Source organism: Choristoneura fumiferana, chromosome 4 (assembly GCF_025370935.1).
Source record: "Choristoneura fumiferana chromosome 4, NRCan_CFum_1, whole genome shotgun sequence".
Taxonomy (NCBI): Eukaryota; Metazoa; Arthropoda; class Insecta; order Lepidoptera; family Tortricidae; genus Choristoneura; species Choristoneura fumiferana.
The window spans coordinates 1577968-1597973 of record NC_133475.1 but is presented as its reverse complement, the minus strand read 5'-3'; the positions used below and the strand labels follow the sequence as shown (position 1 = coordinate 1597973).

The 20006-nt window shown below is 39.1% G+C and overlaps 1 protein-coding gene across 6 annotated transcripts in view; it reads left to right on the top strand.

The window, feature by feature from the left end:
- The window catches only part of LOC141427248 (uncharacterized), a 72839-nt gene extending 56468 nt beyond the window's left edge, over positions 1-16371 (top strand). For 4 of the 6 annotated variants that reach the window (XM_074086498.1, XM_074086495.1, XM_074086496.1 and 1 more), the window contains exons 4-6: positions 1827-1988; positions 2619-2795; positions 3585-4202. In XM_074086498.1, coding sequence (XP_073942599.1) covers positions 1827-1988; positions 2619-2795; positions 3585-4126 — 881 coding nt within the window. In that variant the 3' untranslated portion in view covers positions 4127-4202. Of the gene's footprint in view, positions 1-1826; positions 1989-2618; positions 2796-3584; positions 4203-7428; positions 7674-8017 lie in introns of those variants that run through there. The other 2 variants (XM_074086500.1, XM_074086501.1) reach the window with 2 other exon arrangements.
- The last annotated feature ends 3635 nt before the right edge of the window (positions 16372-20006 follow it).

The window sequence follows — 20006 nt, the reverse complement described above, 5'->3', positions numbered from 1 at the left end:
TGAATCATTTGCCCAAATGAAACATTTGGGAATAAAATGTGCGAAACGGCAGAGAACAGTCAGTATCACAGCTTGTTACAAACCTATTGTATTAAGCCCTCTCCTCCAACTCAAGTGTGCTCGAAAGTGCTGCGATTAACCTTTTGTGAGAAAAGAAGTGTTGCTAGTAAAAGGTGTCTCGAGACTTTCTTGAGTGTCATTTGATTAACAAGTCACAACGCGGTGAGGGCCCAGAAGACTGGTCTGAAATACACTGTGTCATCCCTGATTTCCGTTAACTTCGACAGACGGTTCAGTTCATTGATAAAGTCAAAGTCAAAGTTAAAATATCTTTATTCAATTAAGGCAAGCACTTATGAATGTCAAAAAATCTACCACCTATATAGATATAGAGATAGAAACTGCTGTTAAACTTTCTGGCCAATTAAAACGTTGGCAAAAAAATCCTAAATCTTTTTTCATTCATTCATTCGTTCATTTATTCATTCATTCGTTCATTCATTCATTCTACATCTCAGTAAAGTTTTGACTTTAGTTATTCTGTGCTAAAGCAACTCAAACTCAAATATGTGTAGTTACCGAATTTCATCTAAATCGGTTCAGCGGTTTTAGACCTACAGATAGTTTGAGTCCCGGGGAAGGACATTGGATTTTTTTTTTACGAGATTTTAACGAGTTCTACTCTACGCGGACGAGGTCGCGGGCAACAGGCTAGTAAAAGTAAATGGCAAACCTTGTTATTATCAACTGTTTGAAAATAGTGCATGCGGTGTCCTTCTATAATTGATGGGGCACTTATTGTTAGATTGTAGTACATGTATCTTGTAAGCATATGAAAAAGTGTACTTGTTGTTGAAGGTTGTGATAGATAAATAAATAAAATAAGTTTTTCGTAAAAATATCATTTTTAATACAAACTTATTTGCTGACTGTACTTTTTTTGACTGTACTTGTATTGTCATTCAAACTACATTTTCATACCAAATTTCAAGTCGATGCCATTACCCGTTGAAGAGTTCCGTCCTGTGGAGATGTTCCTGGCCGGACTACCAGGATCTCACTACCAGATTATTGTATTGTCACGCAATTTACATAAGTACACTAAATTTCAAGTCAATCCAACCACTGGCAGTTGGTCGAATTCAACTTGCAAGATTTGATTACAGACAGACAGACAACGGGACAGGTGAAACTAAATAAAAGCTTGTAATAAAAACATATGTTGAAATTGTCCAGCCATCCGTGGTTATTTACGCGATACAGATCCTAATTGGTGCCATTGTCAATCTTCAATCAATCGGCTTAAAATAACATTACGCCTTTTGTTGCCCTACCATCGAATACAATTATACATGTAGGTTATTCATACACATAATATGGTTGGAACAGTAGGTAGAACAGTAACCAAGGATATACTCGTATGTTGAAATATTTAGACATAACTTTATTTCGACATCAAACTTAAAATAATACCTACATAATTTAATTTACAGAAAAGAAAAACATTTGATATCGAAAAGGAACTTGACTTAGCATGTCTCACAACTCACAATAGTACATTGTTGTAGAGGCTGGAAAGTAAGCAATAGATGAACGAGTTAGTTTCGAAGGCTGACACGAAGGTTCAGTGCAAACCTTTTGTGTATTTGCTTTCCGGAATTATTTGTGTCTACCGGATTCCGATCCGGGATATCCGCCTCATAAGTTGAGGTAATATACGGGTCTTTTGCCCGCGACTTTGTGTACTAAGAATTCGTAACAACTATTTATAGTCAGGCCATTCTCCACCAAGCAACGATAGTGCAAGTGCTACATCCTGATTCCAGCGAAGAAGCTGGGCGAGCAGTGCTTCTACCGGCAGACGTGCCGCGCCTTCGACCCGCACGCGTCCTGCGTGCAGGTCAACCACAACGCCTTCTGCCAGTGCGACGCCGGCTACCACAGCACCAGCCACTCCCGCCCCACGCAGAGAGTCTTCTGTACTGAAGGTATCAACGGCACAATCTAATATACCGATTACCTACCGATATGACTGCGAGTTGTAATAATACGCAACAAATTCGCTAGATATCGAAAGTAGGAAGCTCTTTATTTGGTATAGGTATGGGTCTATTCTATTCCATCATTTTTAGACCAAAAGTCACACTTATTGCTATAAAAGTTGCAATTATTCCTGTGTCGCACGCAAATCGCCTGACCCCTCGAAAATGTGTGACTAACTTGTGTGTGTAATTTACTCTCAAGCTGATCTAATTTGGCAGACGCTCCGATGACTTCTACAGGAAGTAAAGACACGAGTCAAACGAATGTCAAAGACTCAAAACAAAACATAGGTGTATATAGATGGGGGCCGGGTGGACCGTGCCCACCCCAGTATGGTCTAGTGCCCACCCCAGGATTTTGGGCTACCGATTAAAAATTCTATAATACTGATAATCTTCTTCAAAAAATCCAGGCCAGGCCCCCCCTGAAAAATAGCCCTAGATACGCCAATGGTAATTTATGTCATAAAATGAAGGCGTTTCGTTAAGCGTGATAACTCGGAAATTGCAGTAGTTATCACGTATTGTTTCTGCCACTTTCTGCATGGAGTAAGCCGCCCCTATTTGTTTGTCCAGACCTGGTGCTGCTGACAGCGGACATGCCGACGCTGCTCGGCGTGGCGTCGGGCATCTTCGTGCTGGCCGGGCTGCTCTGCATGGTGTTACACCTCTACACGCGCGCGCGCTACCACCCCGCGCACCTCGCCGACGCGCGCCTCACCCCGCCTTGTCTCTACTCGCTCAACGATACCGGTACCGACTAAAGATAGATTAAGACGAAGCCAGCGCTGGCTTGTTATTGGTGTCGCGTAAACAGCTTTTCAAGAAAGGCCAGCGCTGGCTGCCAGCACTGGTGGAAACAGAGCGCCAGCCTATTTTTCACTCCTCATGTAAACAACACGGGCACGGCGTTACTGGCGTCGTCTAGACCTTGCCTAACCTCTTCATACTGACGGGCACCTGTGCATGTTACTTCATCTCTAAATGCACTCTTATCCCGTTCTGTCTACTCGCTCAACAATACCGATACCGACTGAGCTAACATCTTCATACTGACAGGCTGCTCCCTGTTGTGGGTACTTCCTCTGTACACGCGCTGTTATCCCGTTCTGTCTCTACTCGCTTAACAAAACCGGTACCAACTGACCTAACCTGTTCATACTGACAGGCTGCTGTGCGTGGTACTCCGTCTATACACGTGCCTCACCTCGCATTGTCTGTACTCGCTCAACGATACCGGTACCGAACCGACTGACCTAAAGCCCTAAAGTTACGTTTAGACCAAGCCAGCACTGGCTTGTTATTGGCGTCGTATAAACTATTTAATACGAGACGACCTGTGCTGCTTGTAACGCACCATCGCAGCACACCTCATCATTGGCAGTTACGTGAAAGATTCTTAAGAGAAAGTTTGAAAATCAATGAAAAAAATTGATCTTGAAGTGCGCGCACTGAACTGATGGTGAAGAAAGACAAAACGAGCACAGGATGTAATCTTTGCTGAAGACTCATCTAGTGTTTCGTTTGTGTTGTGTGTTCCAGGTGGCACGCTGAGCGCGACGCGGGCGTCGTCACGCGCGTCGTCCCGCAGCGGCGGCACGGGCGCCACGCTGGACTCGGCGTCGTCGCGGCGCGCGTCGCGACGCGGCGTGGCGGTGTCCGCGTCCCGCGCAGGTGCCGCCCGCACCGCGGCCATCTTGCTTATCTCGCGCCACCTGAAGGCCGTAAGGCGGGACGGCGGCGCGCACCCGCCAAAGTGCGCCGCCAAAGGTGATATGGATAATGTATGCAGCCCGCCATCCCATAATGCACGTGTCGGTGGCGGCCGGTCGCGCGGCGGTGTCGGATGCCTGTTGCCCACGCGATGTCTTACCACAGATACATTATTGTTTTCTGTCATCAACAAACAAAAGTGCTATGAGTACTCTTTTAGAGTGGGCCCTATAGGCTATTTGTATCATTTTAACGCACCTATTATCGGATCTCCCTTGCGTAGCAAATGGATCAATACCCAATCTAACTACAAGATTACCGCACATTTCAATCGCAGCCGTGCACATTGCGTGCAGTTGTATCAGCTGTAATTGGAACTGCAATGAAAAATGTACTTATAGACAGTCGGCAGTTACGTAGCAGATGGAATGCATGTCAGCAGGGCTACTACGAAACTCGTAATCGTACTCGTACGGTCCCTCTCGCTCTCGTATTAAATAGTATAAGTGTCAGAGGGACCGCACGACAAGAACTTCGAGTTCCGCAGTAGCCCTGCTGTTCTTGCCCTAAATCAGATTCCTACTGTTACATGATGGCGTATCTTGTCGCATCCAAACTAACGACCATGATAGTCGTCGAAGCTACGTGACACGTGATAATTATGATAGCTATGTTGAAAAACATGAACCCGAAACTAATCTCATCTGCGAAGCTATCGCTGTCTAGACACACAACCATAACTTGTCCCATTCGATCACAGGCTTACTTATAAGCAGTCACGTGCCTTGTCGTATTGGCTCCGTGTAATGCCTGCGATCGAATGAGTCAAGTTATCATTGTCTGCCGAATACAGCGGTGACTACTGACGAGGTTTGCTTGGAGAATCACATCACATCAATGTTGCTGTCTGGCTACTTCGCGAGGACATAACCACGTGACACGATTTTAAATCTATGCCAAACAAAGTCGTGACGCATATGGTAAGCCGTCAATACTCGTACACGGCTTCAAAATTCGAAGCTACAGTATAGTACAGTATTAAAATCATAGTTCCATCGTTCATAAAAACTGCGTATCAACACTATTTTATGTGGGATAGTTGTGACATGAATCCATGAATGTATTCTATCGAATCGCTGTTATTTTGACTGGCGGATCTTTGGTACTTATATATATTAGTCGTGGTATTATATATATTGCTTGTCTGGTTGCGTCAGTGGTCAGTTTGATCATAATTGTACAATATTACCATTTTAAATTTGAAATGAAACACAGTTTTGAATTTTGACAACATCCATCATCAGCCCGTCCACTGTTAAATAAAGTCTTTCCCCTTAGATGGCCTGCAATGAACGATAGCTCACCAATCTTGAACATGAAACTACCGTGAGACTCACTCATATTAAATATATTGGCCCGGATAACTCACGTCTTCACGTCTTCTTTCGTCTTCGTCGTTTTTTAAGATAACTCACCACTTGCATGCTATTATTGTGGTTAGGTTATGGTATTCTTATTATATTCTTATAACTGTAGTCATCTGTAGGAACATATGGCAGAAAATTATTTTTTCACTTTCTGTTGTAAGATATCGTTGTGTATTGTAATTTTAAAACATAAAAATTCTGACAAAGCTAAGATACGGCTCTCGAATTTCTCAAAAAGACCTCATCGCACTTGTATTTCTTGTGTATAAAGGATGGTCATAGTTGTGGAGCATGAAGTTGTTGTAAATTTTACACTTAATCACACTTAAATACTCTACCCTAATAAAGTTATACTAAGTAATTGTTATAGTAGTCCATCAGAAAACTTATATCAATAAGGACTGTCACAGAAACTCGAAAACTGATAGATGAACAAGTGAAATCTGAAGTGAATCCGACACGCGAAAGCGAGATTGATCAGGTTAAAACAATTTCGGTTACTCCATACATCGAATTCTCTTCCGATTACATTGGTTATCTCTACCAGTTTCCTGACAGACTGGAAGGCCTTATTGTAATAAAAGACCTCATAGTGTCCAGAACTCAACAAGAGAAACTTGAGAGTTATGTTGGCATCCGACACGCCGCTGCCGCATGGACGGCCCGTCCGTTAGATGTCGCGTTGGTGTTAGACGACTGACGCAAGTCTCGACCACGACGATGCTCCAAATATGCTGGCCTTTGAGGTCTCTTCCTTGTTTTACCATCTTAATCATCACTGATGGATAAATCTAGATCTTTCTTTACATTTTATACTTCAGACTTTTAGTCTCTGTCTATTCTACTTTACTATTATTTCATCATCATCAAATCTTTCATCAAAAAAGCCCCAAGAACCCCGTAATTTAATGATGCTTCTTTAATAGCAACCTTTATTTTAACATATTTCTTTAAATAAAACTTACTCGTTGTGGTTTAAATTATTATTCTTACGAATTCATTTGTACCTAATTCTTGAATACACGTCTTGAATCGATCTTCATCTTTAGTCGTTTTTAAGACTATTTCAAATAAAAAATCAGTAAAATGTTCTAGGCATATTTGGACTCAACAATGAACTTAAAATCTAAGACTGTCCCTTACGTGTGAGCTTATCTGTGTAACGCCATGTTCGAAGCTTTCCTCGTTAGTCCTAATTATGAAAAATAAGGGGGCAAAGATATATCTAGAGTTGCATCGTCATGTCAGTCGCGAGACACGTGGCGTTTCCGTGGCGTGAGCAAGATGGCCATGGTTCTTCCTTCTATATCTTTCTAACACCCTGTATTTGTTGTAAGGCCACAAACTTATCTAATCCCTTGATAAAGATTCTGTCGAATTGTGAAGAGTAACTTACTAATTATCTTGTGGGTTCCTATATAATTTTGTGGTGCTACAACGAAACTGAAGGTAGAGTTAACCTAACACAGGAACACAATTAGAACATGATTTGTCAAATTTGAACACAAAAATGCTACAAAATTCTTCACAACACTTGGGGCAGAAATTGGTCTAGTGAAATTGCCTGTGTATTTCTTTTACACCTAGAAACATGACGTATAATCTTTAATTTTTCGCTAATTAGACATTAGTACTTTTCTATCAACAAAATCATTCATTAGTATATTAAATACGTCAGACACAGGCAATTTCAAACGAAGGACCAAAAGGTGAGCTAAACTTCAGTTTCACACGCACCTTGCTTTTTGCTTGACGTTTCGACACTTGTTGGCTGCATGTCGGCGTTGGCTTTCGTTGCCATGTCCATGTCACACTGTCTGATCATGTCTTGTATTCCACGCCTCCAAAAGTATTTAGATTTCTGTTAAAGTTTAAGACTGATTTGTAATGGTATCTATTTACATGAAAATAAATTAAAGCGAGCCCTGCAGATTACTTATTAGTTTATTACTAAATAATACGGAACCCGTTCGTCTGTCGTTCTTATTTTCAAAAATCACTATGACTGTAGCATGATAGGATAAGTGACACCGATCGAAACACTTCTATTGATACAAATTTATAATCTATGTTCTCACAAATTTGACGATACTTCAACAGCTTTCGACAATTCACTGCTCCAATTTCTGAAAATGAACTCGCTTCCACTTTTGTAACATAACATTATGCATTCAATCACAGCAGTTCACGCACGCATCATCGTCTCACAAGGGCCTCATTTCGTGACTATACTTTTCCTTAAACAGGTTCAAGACGTCCAAGTATAAGTTCAGTACAGAGCAGTTCATCGTCTATAAGGAGCTACAGCGCTAAACGGTGGGAGAGGGAACGAGAGCAGAAGGAGAGGCGGCAGATGAGCATGCGTCTCGCTCAGTTACATGACAAAATGGCTGCAGGGAGAGAGATGCCTAAACATGCGCCAACTCCGTCTCCGCGATCACCGAATAACTCCACAGATGGACTGCTGCCATCTGTATGTGAAATTAGAGAAGTATGAATGTTGTTCCAAGTCCTAAATGACGTCAACTGAACATGTTATTAAAATAAAATGTATGACAAGTTGATACCTTTTCGCCTCATGTTTGTATATTCTGTAAACATGCTACGTGACCATGTCCACAAATCAAATTGGCGCGACTTCAGTTTTAACGTTATGTGCATCTGAAGTATTTAATTTCGATATTCGCGTGAATTTGATCGCAATTCTCATCCTTTTTAAATGCTATCCCTGCAAAATGTGATACATTTTTTTATGCATTTGACCAGAAAATGGCAAATCTCTCGAAACAACTCCCTCAATCTTAGAAACCTACTTAACCCCCCAATATATTCCAGCTCTCCACGAACCCCGACCAGCAACTCCAGGGCGTGGATGGACCTTGCTCCAGCTCCTCACTCTACTGACAGCAGCGACCCAAATCAGTGCGTCGTTCCCTCGACTCGCTGTCTTCAGATGGATCACCAGCCTACGCGTGGATGTAGAACCGAGGGCGCAAAGTGCACCTGGCATGCAAAAGTTGTAAGCGTTCATCTGACTTCTCTAGACTAGGCTGGATGTGACTAAAGTTGGATTTGAAACAGGAATTGAATAAATGAGTGACAAAACTGATAGTGACGGTGGTCCATATATGATAAACGGACATGGCTAATAATTGACATTTGATTTTTACTGAGTTGTAAGCAGTGTTAAAGTAGATCCGCAACGTCGTTGGGTCTTGTGTGTAAAATGTAAACAGCTAAGTATTTATTATGTTCTTATTGCTATTGCGATGTTGTTTATACAGTCTACTAAAAGCGCTTTATCAAAGTTAATCACTTAGATATTATTAAAATATTGACATAATTGCAAGAGTCTTTAATGTAATTATGAATCTTAGGGTAATAACTAAAAATAAAATGCGTCAAGAAATCTGTTGATCGACAAAGTACGATATACGTAGATGACATCCTTGACACTTAACTGACTGCATGAGCCAAATTCGGACCTAATAAAGCAATTGGGATACGTGTTCTAAAGGGGCTCATAAAGTAGAATTCGAGGGAGATTATAAAGGGGAGCTGCAATTGTTGCATGATTCTGATCGTAAAGATTGATCAAGGGCCAGGGTTGGTGCTGATTAATTAGGTCACGTGCATTATGTTGTTTAAGTTAACATCCTAATAGCAATTAGAACTAAAAAAAATACTGCGTCTATTTGTAAGCCGATTACTAAGCTGACTTGTTTCGTGTGGAACACTTTATAAGTATTAAGTAAGTACAATTTCGATCAACCCCGTGTTATGAGACTAGTTATAAGATATAGATCGTTAAAACGAAATTTAGATAAATAACAAATCTGAATAGAGTTCTTATAAGGTGCTTTGGAGAATGTGTTAATTCTTTAACTGAATCCAAAAATCAAAAATGTATTTAATTGATATTTACTTTAGAGCTAAAATTAGAGCGTGTTGATGTTATAATCTCTTGCTCTAATGCAACATCTGTTTCCAAGCAATATCGTCTGCAATTCAAAGTACATTCGTGTTTTTATTCTGGCTTTACGTTTCGGAAGATGTGATCCTGACATTCTTACTAATCTTTATTTGACCACAAGAAGTATATTTTATTTCAGTTTTACAAGCATTAAGTATTTCTTTAGTTTTGTCACGAGTTTCTTGACGGGGGTCCGCATCTGTGACCCAAATCAAAAAATGGACGCGCAGTAGTAGGGTTTTGGTTGAAGGATTGAATTTATTGATCTTTAAATTGAAATAAGTAATAAAATTATAGAATTTAACGCTCCATGCACTGACTTTCTGTCCGTTCTAATGAAACCCATTTGAAATAGCTCTTCATAGATTTAATTGTAGACCCCCTAGCACGATAGCTAAGATAAACTAAACAGTCCAAATACCTACGAACCTGAATCGCCATGTTTATTTTCATAACCATTTTAAAATTAATAAATCAAAAAATTTCGAAGCAAGCGTCAGTGGTGCCAGCGTCGCTGCGACAGAGAGGTAGATAAATCTACTGCCAAATTGTATGTTACGCCTTTCAAGCGCAGTAACATCGACGCCGCTTTAGTGTCATACATTATCTGTAGGGTTGCCATACGTCCCGTATATACGGGACTGTCACCGTAGTTGATCATCCCGTCCCGTATTACTACATGTCCCGTATTTCGACAAAATGGAACGGGCACATGGCCCGTCCGACCGGTGGTGGGGAAATGCGGATAAGGATATTTCTACTTTTATGATAAAGAAAGATTCAGAAAAGGAAATTCCAGTCTCAGCTGCTGAGTTGACCACAGCATATAAAGTTGTACGTCGTCACCAATCCTTTAATTCGTTCGATTGTACTACCAAATTAAATGCACTGATGTATCCAGACTCATAAATTGCTACTAAGCAAACACCCAACAACCACAACCAACGGCAACCTTAATTAGCTGCTGGTTTATCGCCACAACTGCCGTGACACAACTAACACTTGTCTCGAAAGTCCACTTGTAGTTTCAGATAATTTTTTACTACATGTTCTCCTCGTTCAAAAATTGTCAAGTAATATTATGTCAATTTATTTTTAGCATACAAGTTAAGAGGTTTGTAAAACCATCCATGCACGATCCTCCGATTCTTTCATAGCAGAGCCTGCTTCTAGTCCTAAGATCTTAGGACCCTTTGTATAGTCTAGAATACTTCCACAAATCTTCGACCGTCATCGGCTTGGCAAAACGATATGTCATGGCTTAAGTAAATTGTATCTACTGCTTCGCCTAAGTATAACCTAGCAGTAAGTGACGATAAGAATTAATACTTATATGTTCAGAATGATAACCAAAAACGGCTAAATGTGAGTGGGTTAGCGTTCTGGATAAACTTAGACGATAAAGAGAGCCCTCTCGCAAATCAATGAGCTTAAAAGACTGATTTCGAGGCTATAAAGTACCAAATAATTTAATGAAACTTGCTGAACACTACAGCGACTCAGCAGAGCGGGGGCTCTTCTCATCGTTGACATATATTAGGATTAATTGGAAAACTATGTTAATTTAATTTTAATATATTTATAGGGGACTGGTTCATCATTGTGCCGGTAATTTTCCATAGACGGTTATGTAATTGACTCTATTATACAAGTATTCCTTGTAATTTAAGAAGATTAAGAACATTTAATTTTAGCTCAGATTAATCCACAATTAACTGTGAAATCTGGTTTTTAGTGACGCTTAAGTGATAACACAGTTCATTATTGACATACAAAATCTATGAGTAGGACATAACATACTTAATATCCTGTGGCCGTATTGCCTGACTCCCAGTACCCTTAGTGTAAGTTTTCGGTTACAAAATACGTCTCGATCGCGTTCGCGTTAAAATCTCAATTTGTATGGAAACACGAACATCGCAAACGTTCCGCTAGTGACTCTGTACGTGTTTGCATAAAAATTGAAATTTTGACGCGAACGCGATCGAGACGTATTTTGTAACCGAAAACTTACACTAAGGGCACAGGCGTTGACGATCGTATTCACCGTCACGTACCACTCTCATCCTATAACGTTTGACAGAGATAATTGGGGAAAACGATTGTGCTTCCGAGTGTAATAAACAAAGCCTCTGGTTATACGCGCCAAGTGTCCTTTTATTTATTTATTTTCCTACCAACTCGCCGCAAACAGTGGTCCAGTTGGTAGAACACCTCCGCGTGTATAGCCAAGAGAATAGGATGCGAATCCTTTAATGAAAAAAAACTTTGTTTTCATTGAGCAAACGTACAACTGATAAATGAAATTATGATAAAAAATTTGTTCTTAATTTATTGAACCATTTCCCTATGGTTTGTAAATAAATGTTAAAGGTAATGACTGTCCATTACAGGCCGATAAATGATATAAAACTGTGATTATACATGTATTTATTATTTACATTATTGATGGTACTGTTAATGTAGATACAGATGAGATTATATAAACGTTAATGGACTTTCATGATACCTTTACCTATATTTCATATCATGGCAGAAGATTGTGTTAACGTGTGGATTGTTCAAAAAGTTGGTCTTTCAACACTGGTAGTTAAATTTATATGAAACATTCCATTTTTCGATAGACCACTCGTAATAAACATACCTACATACATACAAGGTAAATTCGGGAGACGTGAACTGAACAGTGCCTCTAGTCTGGCGTTTTCACAAAACATTCGCTTACTATTTGAAGACGTAAGTCGAGCATTCGATCGTTCGTCGATACACAGCCAGCCGCCACATGTCTACGGTGCGGCGTCGTCCCGTACCCTTAGTGTAAGTTTTCGGTTGCAAAATACGTTTCGATCGCGTTCGCGTTAAAATCTCAATTTGCATGGAAACACGAACAGCGCCTCTAGCGGAACGTTTGCGATGTTCGTGTTTCCATACAAATTGAGATTTTAACGCGAACGCGATCGAGACGTATTTTGTAACCGAAAACTTACACTAAGGGTACAGGACCAACCCTACAGGATTCAGTTAGTTACGCTGTTATATCGAAGAAGGTATCAGTATTAGTGAGGTTAACTGTTTTTTAGGGTTTCGGAGCCAAAATGGCAAAAACGGAACCCTTACAGTTTCGTCAAGTCCGTCTGTCTGCCACTGGCATTTTACTCGAAACTACAAGATGTATATCAATGAAATTTGGAGTACAGATGTCTTGTCAAAGTTTTGTTTTGTTTAGTTTTGTAGTTAAATTGCAAAAATAAATATTTATAGGGGGCACTCCATACACGTAACAGAAATTGAAAAAAAAAAATAATTAGCATCAACGTGTGGCACATAGTTCGACAGCTCTTTTGAAAAGATAGTAAGGTTTCTCAAAAACTTTTTGATTAAGTGAAGATTTCCGGAAATAATCACTCCCAAAGTAGCAAAAATTGTGTCCACCCCCGCACGCTTAATAAATACTTTGAACGAAAATTGGTTTCGACATGATCGGATATACAGTTTTTGAGTTATTGCCGAAAAACTGCGCTTCTTAACAAAAGGACGTAAGAGCCTTGAAGATACGCTCTTTTTCTGATAATAGATTTTAAGACTGTAGTAATTAAGTGTTTTAATTGTGTTATAACGCACATAATATTACTTGATTTTTTCCTAATGGCTACGGAACCCTATCTTGGGCTCGCTCTTGGCCGGTTTTTTATGTCTGGCAACGTTGAATTTTTGTTAGTTTTCTCGATTATTCCATAAAAATTTAATGAAAATTAAAAATGTGGTCTGATAGAACTCTTCTTAATATATAAGTTAATGTGTCAACTCAATAATTATTCGTAATATAGATATAGTCTTTTATTTTTTTTGAAAATGAACAAATGTTTATTTAACGGTTTTTAAAGAAAATAAAAGTCTATCACGAATAATTATTAGAGTAGACACATTCACTTTTATATTAAGAAGAGTTCTATCAGACCAAATTTTTATTTTTTATGGAATAATCGAGAAAAAATAACAAAAATGCAACGTTTCCAGCTCAGCAGGTATCTTAAATGAAGTGCATGGTCACACTCACACTGCAATTAAGTGTGAGGGTTTTACTTAAATGTGATTGTGAACGATCCATTATCAATAACTGAGGGTGTAGGGTTGATCATGCTGCCCTCCCCAATCACCCTGTATAGTAGGTAGGTATGGGTAAATTTGTGTCACAATAGAACTTTTTCCAGTCAGTCGTTAGTAAGTATAATTTTAACTAACTATCAGACGACATGGTCCAACTTTTTAAACTGTACCCGTGTATTTTTAACAGAGATAAATTATAGTGTTAATTTAAGAAAATCAAACAAAAGAAATGGCCTACTTTTGATGGTAAATTAACATCACGCGCGTCTTTATCCCGAAATATTTGAAGAATTTCATGGTTCATTAATTTTATATGATATAAACGACTTGGCATAATTTCAAAATACAAAAAGCGTTCAGTAACTATATAAAAAACACTAAGGAGAATGACCTTGGAGATGAACTCATGTAGTGTTTGAAACACTCTGTCTTGTGCGGAAGTTAAGTCTATGGAACTTATGTTGTTTATTTGAAAGTGAAGGATGGCGTGTATATGCATGAAAACACATACACACCGCGCAGATGTAGCTTATCTTGCTTGTGGTAGCAGGAGTGTTAAGGTAAAATGTGTGTTCATCTTCTAAGCTGTCATAGCTTCTAAAGGCCTTATGGTTTGCTTTTCAAAGAATAGGTACAATTAAAATTTGATTAGCACGTCATATATCTTCTGCCTTTAGTGGGTACCTAATTATATAATAATCAATGATGGGCGATTTAGTTGCACTCTATCAATTTTATCCCGATCCCACGGGAATATCGGGTTAAAAAGTAGCCTATGTGTTATTTTGGTGTATGAGCTATATTATTGTAAAGTTTCATTAAAATCCATTCAGTAGTTTTTGCGTGAAAGGGTAACAAGCATCGATACAAACTTTCGCGTTCATACTATTAGTAATACTAACTAACTTAAATGAAAAACTCCGGATGTTGTCATTTCAAATTTCTAAAAACTCTGAACCAATTTAAATGAAACGTATCTAAGAAACACCGCTAAGGAAACTCGAATTGACCAAAAAAAACCGCATCGAAACAGTCCATGACACAGACAGACAGACATTCGTGTCTTTTTACGTCGGTGGTTAAAAAAGTCCTTTTCCAGCAAAACGCGACCCGGAATCCTTTTGCTTATCTATACTATTATAATGACAGATCATTGACATCAAACTGCGACCAAATCGCCCGTTAATAAATAATTAAGTCGGATCGCGTATAATGTGGCTTAGGCCAGGCCTTATTGTCCAGGGGAGTTCCGGATAGCGAGCGTAGCTTTAGTTAGATATCATGGACTCATTTTGTACTCGTTAGTGTATGCTCGTAGGCAACCCTACCGGCACCGACGCTGGACGATGCGAGTGAAATTCTGACAAAATAAAAATGGTCATTTTGTAAGTGCGTAAGTAGGCCGAAAAGGGACATGTCACTATTTATTGCCAAGAAGAATGCGCCACAAGAAACTTGGCAGTAAGATAGTTTTTCAAAATAAACTAAAATATATAATTACAAACAAAATACATGCAAATTACAGTAAAATTAAAGAAAATAACATTGCTTTTTCACCCAATCTACACATGTATGAAGTGGGTCAAATTTAACTTGCAAGATTTGACCCGCACATAGATACATACATACCTACGAAACATACAGAGCGGCAAAAAATCTGGCCCTCAAATGTATGCTGAAATAGGTAATTTAGAGTGGGCCAAATTTTGTGCCCTTGAGTATATTTTTACATTAACCATTGCAAGTTAAATAAAAGCTTTTAAAATTACTCCTGTCACACTTAACCATATAGTACCATGTACCTTTATATCTGTACCCCTAGTGTAAGTTTTCGGTTACAAAATACGTCTCGATCGCGTTCGCGTATAATCTCAATTTGTATGAAAGAAAGAAAGAAAGAAAGAAAGAAAGAAAAGTTTATTTTGGCTCCAAAATGTACCACCTAAAACTATGACTAGAACTAGCACTAAAACTATGTTACTAGGTGACACGGCAGGATACCAAAAAGGGTCTCCACTCAGCATGTGTTGCCGCACATTATGTGCAGTAACGCTGGTTTTCTGTGGTATGGAAACACGAACATCGCAAACGTTCCGCTAGAGGCGCTGTTCGTGTTTCCATACAAATTGAGATTTTAACGCGAACGCTATCGAGACGTATTTTGTAGCCGAAAACTTACACTAAGGGCACTGGACGTATAAAATAGGGTTCTTCAAGGCTAGAACGAATGCTGTTAGGTACTGAATTAGTAACAACTTTGGCCTCGTCTACACTTAAATAAAGATAAATGATAAAAGTCAATTGCTGGGCTGATGAGAATATTGCATAATAACAAAATGACATTGTATATTTCATTCTCATCCTGTAGCGTTTACGCCGGTCGGTGATTTGTCTAGAGCCTCTGTATATAATTAGTTAAGGTTAACTTTATAGGGTACAGCTGAGGGCCGGGATTTAAGCATTATCTAACGCTTGGTTTAGATTATTGTTTTGTATTACAATACAATCCCCCAATGATTCCTTCAATGATTTCTCCCGGTAATTGTCATGCTTAATCTTAACTCGCAAAAGCTTGATGACTGTTTGAGTTCATTTGTACGAACCCACAAAGTATTTGTGAAGATTGTAAGTACCACATCCTATTTAAACATAATTTTACTACCTACATAATGGTACGCATCTACTTGATTCATGATCGCGGGTACATTTTAATATTGTGTAGCAATAGCAAATAAGTAACTATGTTTGATTTAATGAACTGTGAAACATTAAAGATTGTTTCGTACATTTATTTAAATTTTGTGGAATGTTTTCCGAAAATGCCGAAAAGGTCCCACCTTTTCCGAATTAGATACAATAAAATTGTGAGTTAAGGTTTAACGGCTTTACTGCTACCTAACTTACATACAATTTTGAATGTGTTTTATAAATTATAATTATTTCCCGGCCCCAGCAAATGCTTGCTGATGGTTAATTGGTTAATTTTAACAACTGTAGACAATGAACTACAGAAATCGATTTATATATAATCGTGATATTTTGTAGGTACGTTTCGAATGTCCCGTTGGTTTGTTATAGCACAAATTATGTATGAATAAAATGTTTAAATTAAAAATTGTTTATTTTTTAATGAAACAGAATAAAGCTGCGTCCTCACATCCTCCTCGCACAGCACATCTCTGGTGGAAACAGCTGAGCAGAGCGAGGCGAGGAAAATGAAGCGTTTCTATTGGTTAATAAAAACATATTCCTCGCAACACATCCTCGCACATCATTGGTGGAAACGCTGCTTAAGAAGAAAAGTTTTCTTATCTGTAGACGTACTTAAAGTCTAGTCCCCATTGCAACATTTACTATCTACTTTGCGGTAAAGGATACCTAACCTAAACGACTTAGAAAAGTTTTCAAACCCTTGATATACTCAATTCAAAGTTCAATATCTCAAACATGACTGAACCGATTTTAATGAAACATAGCTAAGATCCACCGCAAGAAAACTCGCTTTAACCTAAAAACACCGTATCGAAATCGGTCCATCCGTTTGAGAGCTACAATGTTACAGACAGACAGACATGGTGTCAAACTTCAAACCCTCTATTTGCGTAGAGTTTAAAAAGCATCTGTGAAGTAATTCGATGGTGTGTCAAGTTCCCAATCCGCACTGGGTCAGCGTTAAAACGATGGCCAAAGCCATTCTTAGAAAGGGTTTGTACTGTGCACAGTCACCTACAGTGTACACGACCAAACTAGGGTTCCGTAGCCATTACGAAAAAATTAAGTAATATTTTTTTAAGGATTTCGTATTTTATACGGAATCTTCCAAGTTTAGGTATATTTTATACCTTAGACTGCTATTTACTCATAAACTACTAATAATTCTCAAGCAAACTTAGCCGTTATAGTTTTCCTTGAAAGTTTGATATACTTACTATCCTGAATTTTTTCAAATTTTTCCACCCACCGGTTTAGATTTTAGAGGGGGGGGGGAAGCTCGATTTTAATGAAAATTTGCACTTTAAAGTTGAATATTTCGCAAACAAAGCACTGAATCGAAAAATCGTTTTAGCAACCCCCTAATGGTTTTAAAAGACCTATCCAACGATACCCCACACTATAGGGTTGGATGAGAAAAAAAAATCACCCCCACTTTACGTCTATGGGAGGTACCCTAAAAAATTTTTTTTTAAATTTTTAATTGTACCATTTTGTCATACAGACGGACAGACAGACAGACAGACATGGCGAAACTATAAGGGTTCCGTCTTGCCATTTTGGCTCCTAAACCCTAAAAACGCGCGCTATTGCGAGCTCGCTAGCAGTTCATATGCTCCAAAAAATCTACGCTGTCACTACTCTCTCTGTCACAACTCTCCTCGGTATCCCCTATAGACTGGACATTGTTATAAATATCAACTACCCACTACCTTTCCGCATATCGTATCAGCTGTAATCTTATCAGACGTCATTTGATACATCAACCTGATCAACCTTCATTCACCAAGGGCGTCCAGAAATAAATAATATCCTAGGTTAACCACGAGATTCTCAGAACAGTTTATTTTTAACTTCCAGACTAAACATTACAAATAGAAGCCAAGAGATCTTAATCGGAATTCCAGCTGTTTTCCATTAATTCCATCGAATATTTTCGTTTCGTTCCAGAATAAAATCATCAGTTCATCACATAGGTTTAGTTTTCTACTAGAAGATGCGTCAAAAGAAGCTAAGGATCATTGTGTATTATGATCTTCGCATGTTGGTTTTATTCCTCACCATAAATAGGCAATTCTCGGCCATGCCCGGTTTAGGCACAGGGTCGTAACGAGACCTAGACCAAATATGTCCAGGCAAGGTCCCATACAATGGCCCATTTACCGAGTACCATCTAAGAATAGCTAGGCCGGAAGAGACTGGATCTAAACCTACCTAGCTACTTTATTACCTGAGAGCGGAGTTTCATGGCATTTTTTGACCTGTCATAGTGACTTCTCGCTTATCGAGTTCCGATATACATACATATACAGGGTGTTCGGCAAATGGACTGTCAAATTTTTTTGGGATATTGTTGGGGTTATTTGCTATCTTTTCACCCTTGGACCTTGGGCTCTAGGGGTCACGGTTTTGGAGATAATATGATTTTTTAAATGTTTTTTCTCAAATTTCCCGAAATCCCGCCTTTAAACGTTCATAATTTTTTACTTTACTAAAGAAGATTAAAAGTAGAGGTAAACAATAGGCGGCATTAAGTTAAAGAGCGATCTCTTCCAATTCACTTTCGAGCAGTTAAAAACGTGAACTAGACATATGCAATGAACAATGAATGGATAACAATTTCTAATTTAATAATTTCAGTTCAGTTTTTTTTTTCAAAACAAGTGTTCCATTAATCCATACTAAGTAATATTATAAATGCGAAAGTGTGTGTGTTTATGTTTGTCTTTCACGTTGAAACGGAGCGACGAATCGACGTGGTTTTTGGCACTAGTTTATTTTATGGGCCAGAGAGTGACATAGGCTACTTTTTATCTCGGAAACATGCAGTTCCCGAGGGAACGGCGCGCGATAACCGAATTCCACGCGGGCGATGCCGCGGGCAAAAGCTAGTAACATAATATACCGAGGTCCGACATGGAAGAGCGTCAGAAGTTGGATTTGGGTGACACTATTTACCGGCCGTACAATACTGACATGGAAATACCGAAATACCGACCAGGGCCCGATTGCATGACAAAGTACAAGCTAATATTATTAGCGATTTTGTATTGAAATTCACTAATACTATTAGCTTGTACTTTATTATGCAATTGGGCTCTGATGTACAAACGCCCATAGAAACTCTTGCCAGTTTAAGGCACTTGTCTCACCGCCAGCGAGGAAACGATTGGCTATCGACTATTTTCTCGCTCAAGAAACGAACAAAAGATATAAGATCCTGTGTGAGTAAAAGAGACACATATATTAATCTTCACACTGTCCGGGAGAACTCGCTCTTACATCTTTTGTCGCAGCGACAAGAGCTATGTCAGCTTGGCGGCCGCCCCGCACGAGCGATTCGAGTGGAGCGAGTAATCGCCCGTCGCACTCGAACACTCGCTTACAGCCGAGCGACAAAACTACACTCGCTTCTCGCTGCTCACGCACTCGTTTCTAGTTACTCGCTCTGCTCGCTTCTCGCTCATCGTCGGCGGTGGGACAAGTGCCTAACACCAGTTTGTAGGGGCGTGTAGGTACACGAAATATCAGGTCGCTAAGTATTTCCGTGTCGGTATTATCCGTGCCTGTACATAGTGTCACCCTTGTATGATACTCGTATGCCTCCCGAGTTGAAAAACTTCGATGGCACGATGTAGGATTTGGAGTTTCTATGTTTGCTCACTGGCGCTGGCGTTTGCTAAGATGGCGCTTATTTAAATCTGTTATGTAGATGGCTATAACACAGACTACTTTTTATTATCCGGTTATTCCCACGGGATCGGAATAAAATCTAGAAATTTCAACCGCGATGTTTAAAATCTTGAAATTTGGTACAGTCTGTTCAGTATAGGAATGGACAGAAGTAAAATAGTTTCTTTATACTTAGTGCACGCCTTAGGAAGTATTTAATAAATTTCATTTTTTTAGTGTAGGTACAGTCCAAACTTAATTCTAATTGAAGTATCGAAGACATCAATATTAGGTTCATTTTATTCATTGACTAGCTCTTGCCCGCGACTCCGTTCACGTAGAATTCGTTTATTGATATCC